Source organism: Prinia subflava, chromosome 10 (genome assembly GCF_021018805.1).
Source record: "Prinia subflava isolate CZ2003 ecotype Zambia chromosome 10, Cam_Psub_1.2, whole genome shotgun sequence".
Classification (NCBI taxonomy): domain Eukaryota; kingdom Metazoa; phylum Chordata; class Aves; order Passeriformes; family Cisticolidae; genus Prinia; species Prinia subflava.
This window is the reverse complement of record NC_086256.1, coordinates 4,834,144-4,855,240: the sequence shown is the minus strand read 5'-3', so window position 1 is coordinate 4,855,240 and position 21,097 is coordinate 4,834,144. Positions and strand designations below refer to the sequence as shown.

The following is a 21,097-nucleotide window of genomic DNA, read 5'->3' as shown; positions in this document are numbered from 1 at the left end:
TCTCAACAAAGACATCTCTGTCAGGGCAGGCAGTTGAAGGGGAGAGAGACTGAGGGAAGCTGGAACCCTGCTGTGTCCAAGCTGAGCTGAGACAAAGCACAAGCACAGGGAGGGATGGGCAAAGGCAGAGCAAAGGGAATTTTGAAAATCATCCCAGGGAGACATGGGATGGTCAGCAGGAAAATGAGGCTTCAGCGGTTGTGTGAGACATCAGGAAGCCACTGGAGGTGAGGGGATCATACACGATCATATGAGGCCATGTCCCTGCTTTGCTGAGGCACAGCCACTCTCACCTGATGCCGGGGAGAAGCTGTACTCGTGTGTCAGGGGAAGGAGCAGCTGATCCTTGTGCAGGGAATGCTCCTCTGGGAGCCTGGAGAGGAGCTCAGGGTGGGGTGAGTGGAGCTCCCAGCCTGGCACGGATACTCAGGTTGGCCCATCCTTGAAGCAGGCAGCCCCCACCACCTGTCCCTGGTGTGCTGCACTTCCCAAGCACTCTGTGCACGGCTCAGCTCTCCCCGTTCCTGCAGAGTGGCCTGCTGGAACCGGCCCAGCTGAGGGAGGTGGGATGGGGAGCCCAACAATGGGGCACAGGGCACATCTGGGTTGGCATCAATAAGTTATAAAGGCTCGTCAGCAGATGAACGGCGTTACCTCAGCACGGACAGGGCCAGGCATTAACTTTTCATGAACAGCAGCCAGGGAGGCAGAACATGCAAGAATGGGGTGGCAGGAGCCCGAGATGAGGAGGCAGAGGCGCCTGGCTGCCCGCAGGAGAGCTCTGCAGGACCCAGAGGAGCCTGCCTGCCCACAGGAGAGCTCTCCACCACTCCACACCCCCTTCCCCTGAACCGCTCCCACTGCAAAATCCACTGCAGCTCCACGGGCTGCACACATCATGCCAACAAGTACACACCGTGCTCAGCCTGGAGCCCCTGGTTGTTCTGATCCTCCTCCTGCATTTAATTTAATGAAAACTAATGGGGGAGACAATTATCCCTGAGGCTGGGCTCAGGAGACGTTTTGAACTTGGCAGTTTCATAGTGATATTTAATAGTACCAGCCTGTAACCCTTAAGAACCAACTGGAAGGACTTTGCCCCTCAATAAAAACACAACAGGCAGCAGTGCAGGAGCCTGCTGCTCTGGGCAGCAGAGCAGGGCCTGGGTGGGCAGGGGTGGCCCCAGAGGTCTGGGAGGGCAGGATTTCCTCATCAGCCTCAATCCCTCAGGGGTCACAAAACCAAGGGATGGACAATGCTCACTCTACTTTCTGCAAAGCACCAGGGGACATGATTGCCTGGACCAAAATCCACACTGGGGCACGGCCTCTGTGGCATTACCCTGGCAGCAAAGGGTGCAAACACACCCTGCTCCTCTGCTGGTGGGCTGTGCAGGCACAATGGTGGTTCCCAAACCCAGCAGCCATCCAATGCATCATCCCCTTGCCCTTCTGTTCCAGGAGCATCCACAACCCCATGGCACTTGCTGCTGGAATTCCAGCAGTGACGTGGGTGTGGGTGCCAGTGCCAGCTGGGAGCATTCCCCAGGGGCAGCAGAGCTCCAGGATGGCCCACAGCCCCCACAGCCCACGCCTGAACATTCCCACAAGGAGGGAGAGAGCTCACAGCCAGCCACATCCTGCCCCAACTAGTCAAAGGTACAGAACAAGTCTCACATAGCAGCTCCTGGGAGCATTTCAGGCATCTGGAACTTGCAACCACCCGTTCCAAGGCCTAAAAATTCCCAGTCTTTCCCCCAGCCTCTGGTGGTGCCCATTGGGGAACCAGGTTGGGTTGCCTGTTTCTCCATCCCCAGTAGCTCCTGGAGCTGTTTGTTCCTGCAATGGTGCACACACCCACCCAGCACTGCAGCTCTTGCTCAAGGAGGGGCTCACAGACCCCACTGCAAGTTCAGTATTTATATATTTGACAAAAACACTCGTGTATTCCCCTCCCTTTCTTACCTCCCAGCAGTGCAGGGCTCTGGCAAAGGGAAGTAGCAGCACCCAGCTCCTGGCCCAGGGAGCTGCTGCAGGGCACACCAGCCTCCATCACCACGTTGGCATCCCAACTCCTCCAGCTTTTAACGAGCAAAGCCTGGGGAACTCCTCAGGGTTCTAACCAGCAAAGCCTGGGGGGCAGTGTACCAAAAAAATCCCTTTTTAGCCCCTAAAACACCCCTCAGTGCCTGCAGTCTGATGGGCTGGGTGTGGGGAGGGCAAGAGTCTGGCCAGCACATCCTCAGCCCAGTGCAGACAACACTGACAATTTTCTAGGCTAAATTTTCCAAATGTTAAAAAAAAAAAAAAAAAAAAAAAAGATTCCAAGAAACAAGCAAGCATCATTAACCCTCCCCTAGGTCCTGAACTGCAGCCAAATCCCTTTGGAATTTTGAATTCCCAGACTCAGCAAGCCCCTCTAAAATGCCACCTTCTCTGCTCTGCATCACCTCTGCTCCCACACCCCAAATCTGAGGTTTGGTCTTCAATAAAAGTTGGAAAAAAATACCCAACTCCCACCCTGGTTCTGGCAGCAAACACCAGGAAAAAACTGCAGAGCACTGAAATCAAATGTTTATGTTGATATTTATTACAGCAGGGGGAGGGGGAGAAGGAGGGGAAACCGTTTTCATTCAAAAAACCATCCCATACCAATGAAGACAATAATTTAGCTATTCATTTTAAAATACATTAAAACCGGTCCTTTCATTTCCTCACATCAGAACAAAAAAATTAATAAAGAAAAAAAAAAAAAAAAAAAAAAAAAAGGAAAAACCCCCAAAACCTGAACAAGATGTGAAGTGGAAAAGGTAAAAATTTGACCCCTTGGGGAGCCCCTGGGTATGCAATGCAATCAATCTGCATTACTTAGAAAATATTAACCTGACTGTAACTATGAGACTGAGACCCTCAGACCCCCCATCCCACCCGCCCCTCCCTCCCTCCTGACTTTCTACAGGTAAAGCAGAATGAAAATGCCTAGGAAAAAGAAGGCAAACATTAAAAAAAAAATTATTCGTATTACACACTAAAAAATAATTTGTCATCTCATGTCTTGCAGTCAGAATAATAAAAACAAGCCAAATGTCCCCCAAAAACATTTCAATGAAGGGGTGCGGAAAAAAGACATCCCTTTAATAAAACATTATCAACAAATATCGTACACAAACTACAATGTATAATAATTATTTTTTTTTTCCCTCTCGGTAATTTTCGAACCAGACTACAAGGTAAGAAAAAACACTGAAACAAGATACAATGCTTTCAATAATCCGCACAAAGGTCAAATCCAAGGGAGAGAGAATATTTTACAGAATATGATATACATGGAGCAGAAATGGGAGCTGGAGAAAAACCAAGACCAAACTACAGGGTAGTGTCATGTACAGAGATCCCAACCCGCCGCCTTGGCTCGTCCCTTCCTCTCCCACCAGAAGGAAGGGCCTTCGATGCTTGCCATTAATTTTTATTTTCTTATTACAGAGCGAGCCTACAGAATAGCAAGGTTACATTTTAACAACAAGAATTCCTTAAAAAATATCTCCATCCAGTTCCAAATCATAGATAAGTGAAATCCTGACAAGAGCACATCTCTAAAGAAAAGAAACCCCCCTGCAAAATACCCCCAAAGCAAATAAAACCCCCAGAAAATCCCAAAGTTAGCTGGAGATCACAGTTTTAAAGTCCTAGGTCAGATTAACCTTTTTTTTTCCCGGTGGATTTAAAAAAAAAAAATTATTAAAAAAATCAATTTTTGCAGTGAACCAGCTGAAGGACTCTGGGGAAGGGAGGGACAAGAGATTTCTTCTTGTACTCAGAGAGGGGGGAAAGACTAACACAGTGCATGCCACAGTCACAGAGAGCAAGATCACGATTCATTCGAGGATGTGATCCTAGAAGGGGTCACCTGCGTTAACAAGTTTATAACGAGGTGGTGGAGTCTCTTCCCCAAAGCAGATCTTGTTAACTGGAGGAGGAAGCGTTGTGCTGCAAACGAACAACAACAAAAAAAACCAACAACCCAAAAAATACAAGGGAAAAAAACCCCCAAAACCAAAAAAAAAGAAAAACAAAAAGAAAAACAGGCCTTCTGAACGAAAACCACCATTGTAAACTGTCCAGTTTATTTTAAAAAAATGACTACAACAGAGACAACATGATTTCATATCTAGACTAGCTTCCTGGTGTCGCACGGCACAAACATACAACAGGTTCGGTTTCTGTCTTTATTTAAAAGAACAAAGCAAAGAGATCGGAGTTGGGTGCTAGAGGCTTCCGTTTGTTTCCAAAAAGAAGTGTCATGTACATATATAAACCCTTCTGCACAAAGAAGGGTCTTGTCATGTCTTGAAATATTTTAAGTTTTGTCCTTCATGTTTTATGGAATAAAAAGTTCAGCCTTTTTATTGCATGAAACTAAACCTGGGGTTTTGGCCCCCGCCACGCGTGTCCCTGCCCATACACCTAGCTTCTTCTTCTTCTTCTTCTTGCATAATTCGTTGAGATCCTCCGAACGGCAGCTGACTCTCTTGATCCTGGAGAGGAGGAGGGGGAGGGAAATCACACACTCATCGTCATGCTGGGGGAATACTGCAAGAGAGACAGAGCCACGGTGAGAAACCAGCTGGGTCAGAGCCCCGGACATCGAGGAGAGGGATGCAAAAGGAGGCTGATGACAACTGCACAGCAACCTAATTGGATCTAATAAACCAGGAAGGGAGGATATGCTGGAGACTCCAATTTATCAGGGCCCAATCTGCGCTGTAACTTGCTTTTCCGGGAAGAAAATCAGCAGGCCAGTATGGGGCGAGATGCAATTTCAAACAAATAATTAACATGCAGATGTGTATATGCTGCTCATAGAGGGGGAAGAGGAGGGATGTCTGCAGCCACCCACGGAGCTTCCCATCAGCCAGGCCAGCGCAGCCACCTCTGCACCAGCTCCTCTCCACCCCTGCACTCCCATCCCAGCACAGACCCCAAGCTTCCACCCACTCTCTTATTTCCTCCTGCCCTCTTTTCTGTCCTGGAGCAGCTCACACACGGCACAAGCCAAGTCCAAAAGGCACCCACCGTGCCAGGCCCGCCCACCCCAGTGCTGGGACACCTTGGGGACCGTCCCTCACCCCCAGGCAGGCGCTCACTCACATTGTCATTTTGGAAGGAATGGAGAAAGTTGCCTCCCAGCTCCCCGTCGTCTCTTGGAGTGCCCGGGGGATTGCTAATGCCACTTATGTTGTTTGGAGAATTCTGTGGGAGACGGGAGAGCAGGTGGTGAGCAAGTGCTCCCCCAAAAAACGCCTCAGGGGGAGGGCAATGCCGTGGGGCAGGACATAGCCCAGTGCCATTCCCCGTGTCCCCATCCCCCAGGGTCACACACCCACCCTGCAACCAACCCCACTTACTTTTGGAAGTCCATCTATGTCTCCTGACCCTGCAGAGAGGGGAGAGAAAGGAGAAGAGCCTTACTGGGCCTGCAGCCATGGCCCCGTGCCCCCCACAGCTCCGCTGATTTCCACCCAAAGGCTCTGCTTTGAGCACTGGTGTGAACTGGGGGCTGACCCCAGGATGGGAGCAGGCCCTGGGATGCTCTGCCAGTGTCCCCAGGGAATGCAGGACCCTCATGGCTCACCTAATGATCCGTTCATGTGATGGGGCTCCATCCCGCCCATGCCGCCCATGGGGCCGTCAGAGCCGGGGCCCATCGGGAACTGCGGAAGAAAAAGGTGACAAACCCAAAATCAGCCACAAAACAACCCCAAGCAGCTGCCACGGCAGCTCCTGAGGGCTGTCCCTACCCCAGCCATCCCTCTGGAGCAGGGCAAGGAGGGAGGTATCCTAGAATCCCTGAATTGCTGAGGCTGCAAAAGTCCTTTGAGATCACCAAGTCCAACAGTCAATGCAGCACCACCACTAAACCATACCCTGAAGTGCCAGATCCACGCACAGCCTGGACACTTCCAGGGATGGTGACTCCACCACTGCCCTGAGCAGCACATTCCAATGCTTGGCAACCCCTTCCACGAAAAGAATTTCCTGAATATCCAATCTCAACACCCCCTGGCACAACCTGGGGCCGTATCACTCCCTGAGGCTGCGGGGCTTATGGTCCTGTGGGTTCACCTATAAAATCTGGCTGGATGGCAGACCCAGAGCTGCAGCACAGCATTCCAACCAGCATTCCACAGCATTTCAGGCTGCCCACATCCCACGAAACCCAGCACCTCGGCCGGAGCAGCAGGACTGCTGCTCTCTTAATAAGCATAAAAAATTAACAAAGTCGCCCAAGAGTTAATCGCTTTTTGATGGTTTGTTTTATTTCTGTTTTGTAACAAATGGCTGAAATCAATTAAACTGCTTTACTCTCAACTGATGAAGTTAATTATGATTTGTTATGGTATCTGATATGTAAATTATTAGAAAGCAGACTTACATTCGATCGACTGCCTGCGGGCGGTACTGGATTAATCATTGTGTAGATGTTGTCACTTGAATTTGTTGAATCTGTGGAACAGTGAAGCCCAGTAAGTCGGGTGATTAATTCATTTCTTAATTAAAACAAACTCATGCCACTTGAACTCATTCTTTTGTATTTTATCACCCAAAATTCCCTCTAACTACCACCATTTTCTGGCTAATTTGTATTTAATGAAGATCCACAAAGTTTTTAATCACAGAAATTCAACTGTGAAAAATAATTCAGCTCCTGGCTGGGAAGGGTGGGGAGGTAATTCCTCACCTTCCTGAGCCCCACAGCATCCAAATCCACAGGGGGATGTAGAAACAACCCCAAATGCAATCCAGAAGTCAAAAAGCCCATGCCACTCACTTCCCAGAAAGCCAAAAGCCACTAAAATTGGTCATTACCAATAGGGCAGGGATGGCCCTGGGGAGAGAGAGGTCTCAGGGGGCTCGTACCTGCAGGACTGGGCATGATGGGTGTCCCTGGAGGGCCACCGCCGCCGGGCGGACCCTGCGGGAACAAAGCCGGTGTCAGATGTGCAAACATGAGCATTGCCCACCTTTCCATGGTTTCAGACACCACCCCCAACTCCCAACCCCCAAACCCAGCCCAGTCACCTCCCATGGCACTGATTCCCCCCCAAACCACAGGAACTCCTGAGCAAGGGACAGACAGCTGGGGCAGGAGGACTCACCACGTATGTACCAGGCGATGAAGAAGAGTATGGGATCTGTAGGGACAAGAGAAACAGGTTGAGCCGTGGGCTGGGGAACCCCAAATCATTAGCAGGGCTCAGCTAATGGGGAATGATTCCTTTTGCAGGACACTTCCCAGCCAACCCTGCTCTTGCTCCAAGATACTCACTGAGTTAGCACTGCTGGGGTTCGGCCACGGTCTACCAGCGCCCGGCCCCCTGGGGACAAAATTAAACAGGGGAAAAAATAAATGTTGTGTTTTTCTGCAGACAGTCCCGAGCCAGTGGTGAAACCTCCCGGCGTGGGGATTGCCTTACATGTTAATTCCAGGCATGCCAGGGCCTAGGGAGTTGGGTGGAGGTCTCATGCCGCTGCCGTAGTTCTGCAACGATAACCAAGGGTCAGTCGACCGTAACGGGAAGGGACACCAGGGAGACAAGAGAGAGGGGGAAAAAAGCCAATAAACAAACAAAAAACCAAGTGGGCCTGTGTGCAAAAATGAGCTTTAAAAAAAAAAATTAATGACGATGAACATAAGAGGCAATTGTGTTTATAAAAAAAAACCAGGCAGCTGAATATGGATGGGAGCCAGGCTGAGCCCCAAAGTTCCCCCTCCCTACTCTCAGTGGAGGGAAAACATCCCCCTCCCAGCTCCACGAGACAATTCTGTTCACAGCCCCCAGAGCCAAAACCTTCTGGATTTTTCCCTTTGTGCAGGAGAAAACAGGGGCAGGAGGAGGAGGAGAAAAGGCACCACTTGGAAGGTTCCTGCTGCAGCACAAGGATGAGGAAAGGCTGCATGAGCTCCCCCCGAGATGGAGCACTCTTTGCTCCCTGGATAACTGCTGGAGTAGGGAATACCAAGCCAGGCTTGTTTTTCTGTGGCTCCTGAGCTCTCTGCTCCATCCCCGGAGCGGATCTGCAGCCGTGGGGAGTGGGCGAGGGCAGGCAGCCCCCTGGGCCTCCTCTCCTGCCTCATTCCTCCCTGGCTTAGCCTCCAGCTGGGACAGGGAGCCTCAGATCTGCATCCCTCATCTCCTAAAACCGGCTCTAGTACAAAGCCAAGCCCAAGGCAGTGGAGGAAGAGGAATCCCCCGAATGCCGCGCTCCATTTGGTCGGAGCTTTGCTCCGTGTGCCCTCCAGGCGACGTGCAGCCAGATTTAGGTCGCGTTGCTGCTCTTCCCCTCCCACCTCCCTCTCTTCTGTAATGCATCTTTTTTGGACTGTATTTCTGCCATTTAAAGAAAAAACTGCTACAGCAGGAGGAGGGATGTCTGGCCACTTCCCACAGCACAGCCCCTCGGAGCGCTCCGAACTGCATTTTAAGTACAATACTTCAGTGCTGACCGTTTTTACCTGGATTTATGGATGCATCAGTGCATGGTGCACTGCTGAGGGCATCACCAAAGTTTGTTTTGAAGAGGCAGAAAAGGGTTTTCCTCAAACAAATTACCAGCAAGTCCTTAATTGATTGAAATTTCAGCCATTTATACTGAATAGCAGCATCAAGCCCCTTTTTTTTTTTTTAAAAAAAAAAAAAAAAAAAAAAAAAAAGGGCTCGGCGTTTTTAATTGGAGCTGAAAGGCTGGAAAACGAAGCCAGCTGAAAGATGCTCAAGGAGGGTGAGGAGGGAACGCAGCTGTGCTGAGAGACCTGGGCAAGGCACCACCAAAACCCTGAGAGCTACAAACCCTCTTCATATTGGCACTGGCAAACCCTGTCCTGGCTTCTGCAGAGCTACAAATGGGACTCTTGAAGGGAAAAAGGCAGCGGCAATCAGCTGAAAGGAATGATTCATCACTGCTGGGTAACAGGGAGCTGCTGTCAGGATGCTGGGATGTCCTGGCTGGATGTTCTGCAGCCCTCTGGAATCGTTTGAGAAGTATTTAGGAAGGTCTCCATGCAAAGCTTAAAGGCAAACAAGCCCTGGGCACACAAGGTGCGAGGGGCTGCTGGCCCTGGGTCGGTATTTTTGGCGGCTGCCTGCGCAGGCGCCGATTCCTGGATGGCTGCAGGGAGGCAGAGCCTGCGGGTGCCAGATTGGGAAGCCCAGCGCTTCTCCAGGGAAAGGCTGCCTCTTAAGAAACCTCTCCCTCGTGTACACACACAGGGAGCGGCGGAGTCAAAAATAAAGCTCTGAACATTTCACAACTCCTGCCGGCTCCCGGAGCCGCCGCCATCCCACGCGGCGCTCGGCGCGCGCTCAGCGCTTCCAAGATCCGCGGCGAGCTCTGCAAGTGGGAAGCTGCCTCCCCCGGGCAAGCCGCCGCCGCTCGCCTTGGCGCAGGCCACGCTTGCAAATGCCTTTGGCTTCTTCTCTTTTTGGGTGTAATCCTCCAGGAAAGGAGGATTTCGAGCACAGCAGCAGCGCTATGGGAGGGCCTGCCTGCGGAACGGTGCTGGCGCAGGTTTTTTGTCCCCTGCCCTAGGATGGATCCGGGTGCCCGCGGACACGGCCGGGCACCCCTGAGCAGCATCCTCAGGTTGGTGCTGAAGATGTGACACATCTCCCTCTTTACACGACATTCACTTATCTCAACAGTCTCCAGGGGAAAAACAAAACAAAACTCGGGCGCGCCCGCTTGTCTCCTGACAGACTCTGATCCTCGCGCTACAAACTCCACGTAGGCGACGATGCAGAGAGGATAAACCTCCAACCAAAATATGGTAATCTGGTTTTGAAGTCTCGTAGAAGGAACAAACAGGAGTGAGTCAACAACAAGCCACTCCACTAAGTGAATCAATGGAACGACAGCATATATTAACCCAGATCTGCTTAATTTCAAGAGTTTACTCCCCTTTCCTGAAATGGAGAGCCCAAGCAGGCAGCAGGAGGGGCAGGTGGAGGGGAACCTCGCAGGGGAAAGCCTTATTCCCTTTGCTAAAGGGATCTTTGCCATTTCTTTTTATTTATTAATTTCAAATGCAAGCCTCCTTTCCCTTTCCTGCAGTTAGGGTCGTAACAGTTTCCCAGGCAGGCAGTATAATGCACTCAAAGGCTGCTCCGGCGCGGAGCTAAGTGCCATCCCCTCTGACATAAGGGCAGGAGGGAGGCTGCAATACCCTTAATGAGCTCTGAAGACCTCACTCCTGTTAAAAGGAGGGATTTCCAGATGCAAGACTAATGTAAAATGCATTAACACTAATGGGGGGCGAGGGTGTGTGGAGGGGGGAGCTCCCAGCCCTCTGAGCTCCGGGAGGTTGCTCCCATGGTTGGGAGGATGTGCTTTGGCACGGGGCTTACCTGCGGACCGGGACCCATGGGGCCCATCCCTCGCGGAGGATTCATCCTCTGCATGGGGCCGCCCATGTTGGGGTGCCCTGTTGGGAGGAAAGCAGGGCTGTTACACAGCACCAAAGCCATTCTGGGTCCTGAATTAACAGCTAATTAGGAACATCAGTGCACGACCCTGCCCCGCTGGGTTTACCTTGCTGTCGCGTGGGATCCATCGAATTGGGCAGCAATGGCTGTGTACCGGGAACAGCGCCCGGGGGCTGTGGAGGCAAGGGAGCAAGATTAAAAAAAATAAATCCCGCATCCCTCTGCATCCTGCTGCCATCCCACACCCCACTGCTACAGCCTCCAGGTGTTTGCCTCCCTCATCCTTCTGCAAATCCCTTCTAAACCCCAAACAAGGCGTCTCCCCCTCCCCCCAGGCCAAATGCTGTTGTATTTTAGGAAAGCAGGGGAAAACTCGGGCTGAGTGGGGCAGCGCTGTCAAATCCAGCAGGGAAAGGTGAAGAGCAGCAGGCACCCTGGTAACACACAGCACCAGGGCCAAAGCAGGCAGTGGAGGGGAGATGCTCCATGTGCAGCAGAGCAGCGCTGGGACCCATCCCCGCACAGCCTGAGAGGAAGGTGGATGTTCCCCCTCCCCAAACTCACATTCCACTCGGGCAGTGCTGCTATTTAAGCTTCAAAGGCTACTCCAAACAGATAAAGGGGAAGAAAAATGCAGATATTGTCTGCCTGAGGGAAGCAAACTGTAAACAGCTTTGCTACGGGCACTGCCTTTTACTTGGATGCCAACACTGAGGATCCCAGTGCTGGAGCAGGGAACAAGCCCTGGGTGCACATGGCTGTGCCAAGGCAGAATCAGCCCAATCCCAAGTTTTTTGCAGGCTGGAAGCTGGCAGCAGGAGGAAGATAAACCAGGAGGGTTGCAGAGGTGAATATTTACACTTCTGCTGCCTGACCTTCCTGCCTGCCTATTTATTCCTCTTGTCCCTCAGGATGTGACCATAACCTCGCTGAGCTCTGCCTAGGTACAAACATGTGTTTCATATGTGGTGTTTGGGGGAAAAAATGAAATCCTTCTAATTAACTTTACCCACTCCTGAATGCATGATCCTGCTGTGGGAACAGCCTCTTCAAACCAGTCCCCCCAGCCTCTCCTGCCAGCCCAGCTCACTGTGCTCACCTCCAGCAGAGCTTGGAATGAGCCAAGAACCACTGCAGGATGGGGTCCTGTTCAAACTGACCCATGAGGAGGTGCAGTGAATTAATACCTCATTAGATCATCCATCAGTGCCCTGGGTGGAAGGCTCTTCCAGCCATCCAGGCATGGGGGCCCTCCATTAGCCCCTTCTGGGTTTTTCTCAGCTACATCTCAGCTGTCTCAGCATCAGTTAGCAAGTTCCAAAGACTCAAATCTCAAATCCAGCAAGCACAAACCCAGAACAAGCTGCTACTTCCTTGACTATCCTGCTCTTTCTGCTAATTAGACCTACAGAAAAATAATGCTGATAGTCAAAAAACAAGCTCCCCAAAGGTAATTTTTGAACAGACACTTTTGCTGCTCAAAGGAATTACAGGTTTCCTTTAATTTCCCTTTAGTGACAAACAACCTTTGGCTTGGTCATTACCCTATGGATCTGCATGGCAAGGAGATGAATTCCTTAACCAAAGGCCACGCATGCGTCCAGGGGTGCAAGCCAGAAACAAACTGCCCTCATATAAGCTGGGATAAGAGGATAAACCCAACCCAAAAAATTCAGCAGCGCCCTGCCCCGCTTGACCTCGCCGCTGATCTAAACGCTCGGTCAACCCAGCAGCAGGATTATCTCCATCTCTTTAATTTTCTGCGATTGCGGGGAAAATCCAGCATGGGCAGCGAGCACACAGCATGGCACAGCCCTGCTGGGAACACCGTGACTGGAGAGCAGCACAATCCCCACCCTGGACAGGCCCAAAGCTCAAAATAAAATTAAGCTGTCATCGTTAAGTGACACCCGATGCTCCAGTGCTAGGGAAAAGGAGGGTGACCAAGGAGGTGATGCTTGCCACCCAAACCCAGGGAGCACCTGCAGGACTCGTGGCCCTCCTCCCCTTTCCCAAGTGACAGCTTTCCCCAGGAAATGCAGCACCCCGGGAGCGCAGTACCTGGTTGCCCATCCTGATGGGGGGCCGGGGACCTCCGGCGTAGCGCGGCGACATGAACGGCTGCGGGGACACAAAAGGGGGTCAGGGCTGAGCCGTGGGGAGGCAGCACGCTCCCCACGCACGCTGCTCAGCCTGTACACACTGCTTTTGGCTTTTTTGTGTGGTTTTTTTTTTTTCTGGAGACATCCTTTTTTAAAAAAGTTATGTTTCAAAAGGAAAAAAAAAAAAAAAGAGAAAGGTGCCTGGAGTCCGTTTTTTAGACATTTTCTCTGTAGGTTTATTGTTTGAGAGCGTGTTTGACATTGGTAATACTAGGTGAGGCTGTTAAAATTAGTGCATGGAAAACTCTGAGTGTTAGATAATGTTCAAGTTTAAATATATAGAGATATATTTAAAAAAAAAAAAGTGGCAAATAAGCACATACAGACACGCACACACAAAAAACCCCAGTGCTAAGTACTGAAAAAAAAAAGGAAGAAAGGCTTAACGTTACTTCTTTCTACAACTGCTGCTACTAACAGAAGCTTAAAAACCCACATCAAGTTAAATTTCTCAGGCTACCTTGGGAAGGTAAAACAGTCTGATACCCACGATTGACTTCTCAGTCCACTGACAACTGCATATCCAAAAAACACAAAAAAAAAAAAAAAAAGAGAAAGGAAAAACCAAAAAAAAAAGAAAAAAAAAAAAGGAAAAAACCAACATTTTGCTCTGGAGCTGGGGTGCCCGGGGGGATGCTCCCCGGGGAGCGGGTACCCGCTGCCCAGCATGCTTACAGAGGGGGAAAAAAGAGATAAATTGAGCGCACGTCCCGGTCCACAGCCCTACCCAGCACTAGTGTCTTTACCTGACTGTGGGGTCCCATCATGCTGTTAGGATTGTGGGGTGGAGGCTGTGCGTGTGGCGAGGGCTGTGACCCAGGCGGTCCCTGTGAGGTCAGACAGTAGAAGGAGGTTATGGATTAGCACATGAAAGCGCAGAAAGAGCTAAAAAAAGGATTCACGGGTGGACCTGTTCAGTTGGGGAGTCAGTCCTCCCGGTTTCAAATCAAATTATTTTTCCTTTTTTTTTTTAAATTGAGTTTCTATTCATTTGCAGCTGAACAATGAGTTATGATATATGCAAAAAAATATATATATTCAAAATCAGAACATCTGTCAAAATACAGTGGCCACATTGAGAGTAAACGGTCCAGTGGTTCAACCAAGTCTGCAATGATAAACACACAGGGAAACACTTTGCAGGGGCGTGCAACGAGGAAAAAAAATATTCAGGAGAGGGCCAGAGAGGTTGGGGGGAAATAGAAAAACCACCCCCAAACCAAAAAAAAAGAAAAAAAAAATTCTAAAAAAATAAAAATAAAAATCTTTTTATTTTCCTCTCTCATCCCAAAGGCTGGAAACACCTCTGGGTTCGTGTTTTGGCCGTGGTTCACTGGAGGTGCTGGAGCGGGCGTGGAGGACGAGGAGCACATCCCAGCTCACGCCTGGGCAGCACAACTGGGGCTGCACCGCCACACTGAAGGGATGCAACATCCTTCCTCGAGGTGGATTCCCTAAGGATGCCAGCAAAATGGCTTGCGAGCAAAGAAAGGATGTCTAGGGGAAAAAAGGAGAGATTAGTTGGTGCAGGTTTAAGGCTGCAATGCAGCAGTCGCTGACATTTTGGGCTCGAACGCCCACTTTAATTTTTTTTTTTTTTTTTTAGATTTCCCTTAAAAGCACGAAATGAAAATTTGCTTGGAAAAACCGCGAGCTTGGTGCAAGAAATATACCGGTGCGTGTTAACGTGAGGAAAAGGGGGAAAAAAAAAACCAAAAAAGAAGAAAAAAAACCAAGAAAAAAAGTATTTTTTGAGTCAAAGGAGGTGTAATTGGTAGAGCAAGCACAGGAGCTCTGTCAGTAGGTGATGGGAAGCGACGGCAGGCTCCAGGACCGGCGCCGGAGCAGATGTTCTCTACCTGCCTCGTTACTAATTTCAACAAGTGTTCGCCTTCTAGCTGCTGCCAGCAATGGCATGGTTTGTTACCATGAGCAATTTTCTTAATTAACAGACATTAATTAGCCATTTAGCAATTTTGCAAGCGTTTGTTTAGCAGCTTTCCTAAACATGAATACCACTGTGATAATGGTACTGATTAGAGGGTCCCCTAATTAACAGTACAGGGAAGGAAAATTGAAATCACATAAATTAAAAAGGGAGGGGAAGTTAATGAAGGCAGGACATATTTGCACCTGCAAATCTTTTGTACAGCGGAAACTTGAGTGCAATGTAAATAAAGTAAGAGGGTGGGTTTTCTCTTCTTTTTTCTTTTTTAATTTTTTTTTTTTTTGAATGGTTCGGCGGCGAGATGGAGCCAAGCAGATTTAAACCAACAGCCTCCTGCCAGCCCCTCTGCTCGAGCTGCTGAAATCCCACCACTTACACCACCATTTATTCTCCAGGAGCCAAAAGGAACCAGCCCCTGCCCTTATTTCCTAGCCAACATCATCTGGACGAGGTCACAGCACCTCAGGACAACCCTCCCCATTGCCTTCTCCATCCATGTCCCACCAGAGCGGAGAAGACAAACCTCTGAGGTCCAACTGCAGCATCCACCTCCTTTAGCAGAAGTCCTCTCCAGGCATGGAAGTTGATTTATTTTTGCTTCTGAGTTGCTAATTCTGTCTGTGAATGCAAAGTGCAGCAGGGGCAGCAGACACCTCCCACCATCCCCTAGCAAGGTCTGGCCACCCCCAAAGCCCTTCCTACGTATCTGAGCTGCAGGATTTGGGGCAGGGAAGATCAGAAGAGGTGAATGAGTGATGAAACCAAGCAGAAGGTAAAAACCAGGGCTGGCAGAGGCCAAACCTCAAGCCCCATCAGTGCAAGAGCCAGTGTCCCTCATGATGCCTGCCTTGTGCTGCAGGAGGGGGTCATTGCTGTCCAGGTACTGATGTCCTTCCCCTCGTAACCCACAGCAGGTGAGGGCATGGGGTGAACAGTATCAAGCACACGGGGGACACAGCCACCTGAAGGCACCCTGGCTTGGCCTGGAGGTGATGCCTGCGGTCTGCGTTTCGAGCTGGAGAGCAAACACTGTTTGATTATTGGAGAAAAAGCATCTATGAGACCTGGCAGCATTTCCACCAGAGAAAAACCCCCTGTGGCAGCTGGACCCAGAGTGCATCTGCTGTTTGTGCTGCTGAGTGCATCCCCCGGAGCGTGCTCCTGCCCCGACACCAAGGTTGCTCCGGGATGCTCCAGCAGCATCCTTGTCCTTGCATTATCCCGTGTGGTACCGCTCCCAGAGGACACTGCTGGATAAGGTGACGCCCAGCTCATGCAGGCGTTTTGGCAGGCAGGGAGGAGCTGAAAGCAGCTTCTTTATTTTTCCTTCTTTTCTTGGCTTTTTCTGTGCGGCAGCATCCAAAATGTTCGCTCCGAGCTGCGACCGCCACGGCCCCCTCGGCACGGCTGCCCTGCTCTGTCAGAAAGGCAGCCCCTCTGGATAGTGTTATCTCCATAAATGTTTGCAGATGTTTCAGGGCTGGGACCCGTGTCGGGCTGGGAACGCCTGCTGGGGTCGTTGTCTTTTTGCACGGGATTGCCTCGCTGCAGAGGGAGCAGCAGATGATCCCGATGGATCGTGGCAGTCCAGACGAGTGTTTTGCAGGGATGACATGTGGGCTCCAACCAACAGAACATCCCCTTTTTCTTAAAAAACCCCATGTGTTTAGCAGTTATTAAGTACTCTTGTTAAGGGAGGAGGCTGAACACATGCTGTCCTGCTTCCTCCACATCCCTCCATCCAGCCCTGGAGTCACATCCCTGTGGCACAGCTCCTTCTGAGCTGCTCTACAGTTGCTTCACTCTGATCTCCAGACCTGCACTCTCCCCAGCCAGAGAAACCCCATCATCTCTCAAGTTTTTCTTCTTTCCCTCCAAACTGGACACTCTTTGTGTGGGGTTATTCTTCATCTTCCTGTAGCTCCTCAAGAAACAACTCCAACAGCTATAAAGGTGTTAGAGGAAACTGCTTCCAACAGCTTTTGGTGGCCCAACCTCCCCTCTTCTTCATTTTTTTCTCCCCTCTACACTCCAGGGACTTTAAAAGCTCAACCTGGCCCGCTGGACAGGCAAAGTTTGCTGCCACAGCTGCTTCCTACAGGGAGTTTCCAGGAGATCAGGTTATTTCCACTCTGTCTTTCATGAGCTCGACTCCTCAAACTTCTTGTAAAATATTAAAGATGGAAAATGGCACGAGCGATCATAGCTCTGTGTGTGTCAATTTATGTTTCCAGCGTAATTCACCACAAATGGATCATGTTTTATGGGCTACATACTTTCAGCTAATGGGGGAGTTTTGCTATTTAAAAACATTTTCAAGCACCTCTGGGGGTGGCAGAACAAGGCAGGATGGTACGAGAAGGCAAAGCATCACTGCCACGAGACACCAATGGCTTCAAGTTAGCAATAGGGAGGCATCTTGTGTTTAAAAAACCTGCCCCTGCCTGCCAGTTTTGACGTTAGAAAATATTAAAATAAATTAGATGGATATTAATTAAAGCCATGCCTGAGTTTAATGGAGAGGAGATTTATTTCTGCTGAAGGAGAGAGATGTTTTGCAAGTTGTCAAGAAAAAAAAAGAGGCATCTCTGAAGGAGCCTTTAGGAGAGATGCTCCAGTTGCCTTCAAAGAGAAAGACCCCGGTTGACTTCCAGCATGTGGTGCTGGGTGAGGACCTTCCCAAGACAGGGCAAAGCAAGGCCAGGAGAGGTTAGACAAGGCAAGGCAAGGCAAAGCAAGGCAAGGCAAAGCCAGGCGAGGTTAGGCAAGGCAAGGCAAGGCAGCAAGGCGAGGCGAGGCGAGGCGAGGCAAGTTCCCCCACAGACAGCGAAAGGCAGTCGTGGGTAGGAGCTCTGCCTCGCCTGCAGCTGGGGCTCCCAACTGCAGAAGCCTGGTTTTAAGGAATATGTTTAACACAAGCTCTTCAGGAAACAAACCCGTGTCAGCCGGAGCCAAGAACAGTCACCTCCATCTGGCTGGAGCACCCGAGAGAAAGTTGACTGCAAATCCCACCATATGCTCCAGACGCTCGGTACAAAAGCCTCGGGCATCCTACTAAAGTTCCAGAAAAAAACTTTCTCTGATGCTTGCTTTTCCTCTCCTCCAGCTCGCAGGCTACCTTCCTTCAAACCCTGCCCAGTGCAGGCTGGTACCAAGCTCTACCCCAGGATTTTGGGAAGAGCAGTCTGGTTTTATGGCTCTCACCGGAGCTGGATGACCAGAGCTGGCGGCACCCACCGAGCAGTGGGAGATCCCACTGAGGCATCAGGACAGCAGGGGAAAATGGTGGCATCCAAGGAGGGAGCAGGACAACATGGACCCCTTCCTATTGTCCCTGGATTCCTCATCCTCACCCCACGGGCAGCCTCACCCAAAGAGGGGGGTCCCCAGGATGCAGGGAGGGAAGGCAGGGAGGGCAGGGGATGTAGTGGGGGGAGCCCCCCGGGCTCCGGAGCCCCCTGTGCTGCCCAGCTCCCGAGGCCTGCCTGCATTAGGGGGCAGTGTGGGAACACGCAGCAGCCAGTGCTTTGTTTTGGTGCATCTCGGCGCCGAGCCGCTGATGCATAGCTAACGCAGCGCCGACATTGATTTATGGTCAACTTTCCATTTCATCAGCGCGGGGTACGGGGGCTCTGCGCTGGGGAGGGCAGGCATGGCTGGGGGAGCTGCTGACTCGCCCCCCCTCTTTATTTAGTGGTATATAAAGGTGTGGTATTAAGTGCTTTCAGTTTTTCGTTTTCCTTCCTGTATTTCCCTGGCACCCCCCCACCGTCCCTCTTGCGAGGGATCTGCACCCCGGCATCAATCCAGCTTTCAAAACAAAAGCAGGAACGCCTCTGATGACCTTTAGGAGGATGAGCAGAGGGTTTGTTTGCTCATCTCAACGGGACAAAGAGAGAGATTTAAATAAAAGCATCTACCCATGCTGGCCGTCAACCCAGCCAACCTTTTGTCCAGAACACAGCCAATGCTGTGCTGCTGGCTGGCACCATGAAATGCCCCAGCAACCCCAGAGTGCCATGGGCTTCTCCTTTCCCGTAATTTTGGGAGATTCTGCAGGCTGCACTTCCCTTGGCCCCTGGCCTGAAGGTCGCTGCTGAGCCCTGGCACTGGGAAGGGAATCTCACTGCAAGGCAGTGGCTGTGGATGGGCGCTGCAGCCTGGAGTCCTCCTTGCTTCTCCCTTTCCTGAGCACTCCTTCTCCACCAAGCTCACTCACATGTGTTTGGGCTACGAAGCCCCAGGAATGGTCCACATCATTTTTTCCCTTTTCCAACCTGCCGTGGACATCCTCACATGCAGGGCCAGGGGGGTTCATGCACCCCCAGGGTGGCAGTGTGGAGTTTCTGCTACCTGAACTTTGCTGGTGACTCATTCCTCAGCTCCCTGTGTGACTCCCCACCATGCCTGGACATGATCAGGCTCTCTAAATCCTCTCAAAAACTATCTGCCCATGCCTGATACCCTTAGGGTATCCCTTGCAGGCTCCTGGTGAGATGCTGAAAACCCCTGAGCTTCTCCAGTGCTCTCCTGGCATGAGGATGGCACTGGCTGAGGTGGTACCACCTCAGTCACTCCCAGGGCTGCCATACCAAGCCTTGGGGAGAAGTCCTTTCTATCTTTTGTGACCTTTTTGTTTTTGCCCTCTGAATTTAGGCACTTTAATCTCCTACAGATAGGAAATTATCCCTGTGCTGTGACTGGCTCGACACTGAGCCTCCAGCCCACCTCTGCAAGAGCTGCTCTCCAGCATCTCCTGAAGCTGGAATGAGCTCCAGCACCCGCAATAAATCAGACAGGCTTTCATGGAGGCGATGTTCTGACTGTGTTAAAAGGTGGGATTTTTCTTCTGCTTTCCATCCCGAGGGCTGGGAGGAGAAACCAGATGTTGGAGGGCTTTCAGGAAAGGCAGGCTCTTGAGATGTCACATGTGAGCCATATGCACCGGCACCCATCCTCTCTTCCCTCTGGCAGTGCTGGGAATGGGCAGCATAACCTGTACTGCTGCTATTACATTGTCTGGGGTTTCAGGATCCACTCCTGCCTGAGCCACCCCCTTCCCCAGCGGCTCCTGGGCCAGCTGCACGGGAGGCAGGGAGCTGGGATGGGCTGTCTGCTCCTGAATCAGACCCTCAAAAGTGCTACAGGAGGGCAGGAAGGAAAGAGGGGGGACAGCTTGGAGGCTGTCAACAGCAAGAGTCGAGACAGCAGCATGAACAGTAAGTCTGGAGAGATGTGACTCCTCTTCCTCACCTTTCCCACTCTGGGAAAGCCAACCCATACTCTCTCTGCCTTGCCCTAAATTCGTGCCAGCTCTGCAGCCCTCGCAGCTCGGCGCGAAGCAGAAGCCCCAGAGGACAGTCAGCTTCACCGCGGGGCGAGATCAGGACGTTTTGGAGACACATTTGTTGGAAGCAGCAGCTTGGCACTCGGATTGCTGGCAGCAGCTATGACCTGCGAGATCGCATCTCCGCCGTCGGCTTCACCCCCTGCCGCCGAGCGCTGCTGCAGGACTCGCCTGTTTTAGGGTTTTGATCAGTATCGGGTATTCCTCCTCTGTCAGAAGCATGTTCAGGAAATGGGATCTCTCTTTCTCTAAAAAAGACAGGACCCTCCTTCCCCCTTCCCACACAAACGCAATCGCCGATATCGGGCTCAGATATCGCCACAATAAATCACAAGCTCCTTATCGAGCTCGCCTGTCTACTGCCCGAGAAGTTCTCCCATATACAAATCACAAGCCCAGATTAAAAAAAGCCCAGCTTGCCAAAACAAATATTCCTTCCAACTCTTATCCCGTTTTTTATATGAACAAGTGTTTCATCCTCAAGCAGGAGGATTTTAAAGCACTGAAAGCTTATGTTGCTGCAAACCAGTGCAGCTCACTCCGGGCAAAGAGATTCCCCTCAAGGTTCAAGATTTGAAAACTCCTTTTCTTTGTGCTTGTTGATATCCTTTCCGTCAGCATCACTCCAAACACATTACCCCCTCCTCTGTCAGAGCTTGTTGTGGGATAAGGAAGGAGCAAGGGGACTTTGCTGGGTATTTGCTTACAAGGTGCCTCCACGGCATTCAGGGATTTGGCTGGAGCCCACTCCCGCCTGCAGCCGCAGCCAGGGTTTGTTAATGCATTCAGTGATTGCATTTGGAAAAAATCAAGTGGTTAACCAGAGGAGGGGGAAAAAGTTTCAGGAATCAAAATCCAGAATGTTTTCAATTACACACGTCTGTTCGGACTGGAGAACAAATACAATCCCAACCCAAACACAAACCAAGCAGCTTTGGAAAAAAAACATTGGTTGTAAATACACAGTAACCTCTCCGAGCAAGGAATTTGCTTTAAGGCCACAAAAAATAGAAAGCAAAACGTGGAAGGACAGCAGAACACAAGTTATTCCTAGACAGGTCAGCTGTGCAGGCATGCTGCTTCCCTAGCATCCTCTTGGGAAGGAAAAATAAAACCAAAAAAACCAAAAAACAACACAGGCAGGACAGCGCTGACACCC

General features: G+C 50.7%; 1 protein-coding gene across 2 annotated transcripts in view; it reads right to left on the bottom strand.

Annotated features, from left to right (window-relative positions):
* Positions 1-4,102: 4,102 nt before the first annotated feature.
* The window catches only part of SSBP3 (single stranded DNA binding protein 3), a 53,978-nt gene continuing 36,983 nt past the window's right edge, over positions 4,103-21,097 (bottom strand). The window contains exons 6-18 of one of the 2 annotated variants that reach the window (XM_063407031.1): positions 13,390-13,470; positions 12,543-12,602; positions 10,588-10,654; positions 10,404-10,480; positions 7,476-7,540; positions 7,328-7,376; positions 7,158-7,193; positions 6,919-6,973; positions 6,434-6,504; positions 5,633-5,711; positions 5,406-5,434; positions 5,149-5,250; positions 4,103-4,590 (exon numbers count right to left, since the gene is read on the bottom strand). In XM_063407031.1, coding sequence (XP_063263101.1) covers positions 4,561-4,590; positions 5,149-5,250; positions 5,406-5,434; positions 5,633-5,711; positions 6,434-6,504; positions 6,919-6,973; positions 7,158-7,193; positions 7,328-7,376; positions 7,476-7,540; positions 10,404-10,480; positions 10,588-10,654; positions 12,543-12,602; positions 13,390-13,470 — 801 coding nt within the window. In that variant the 3' untranslated portion in view covers positions 4,103-4,560. The remainder of the gene's footprint in view (positions 4,591-5,148; positions 5,251-5,405; positions 5,435-5,632; positions 5,712-6,433; positions 6,505-6,918; positions 6,974-7,157; positions 7,194-7,327; positions 7,377-7,475; positions 7,541-10,403; positions 10,481-10,587; positions 10,655-12,542; positions 12,603-13,389; positions 13,471-21,097) is intronic. The other variant, XM_063407032.1, reaches the window with a different exon arrangement.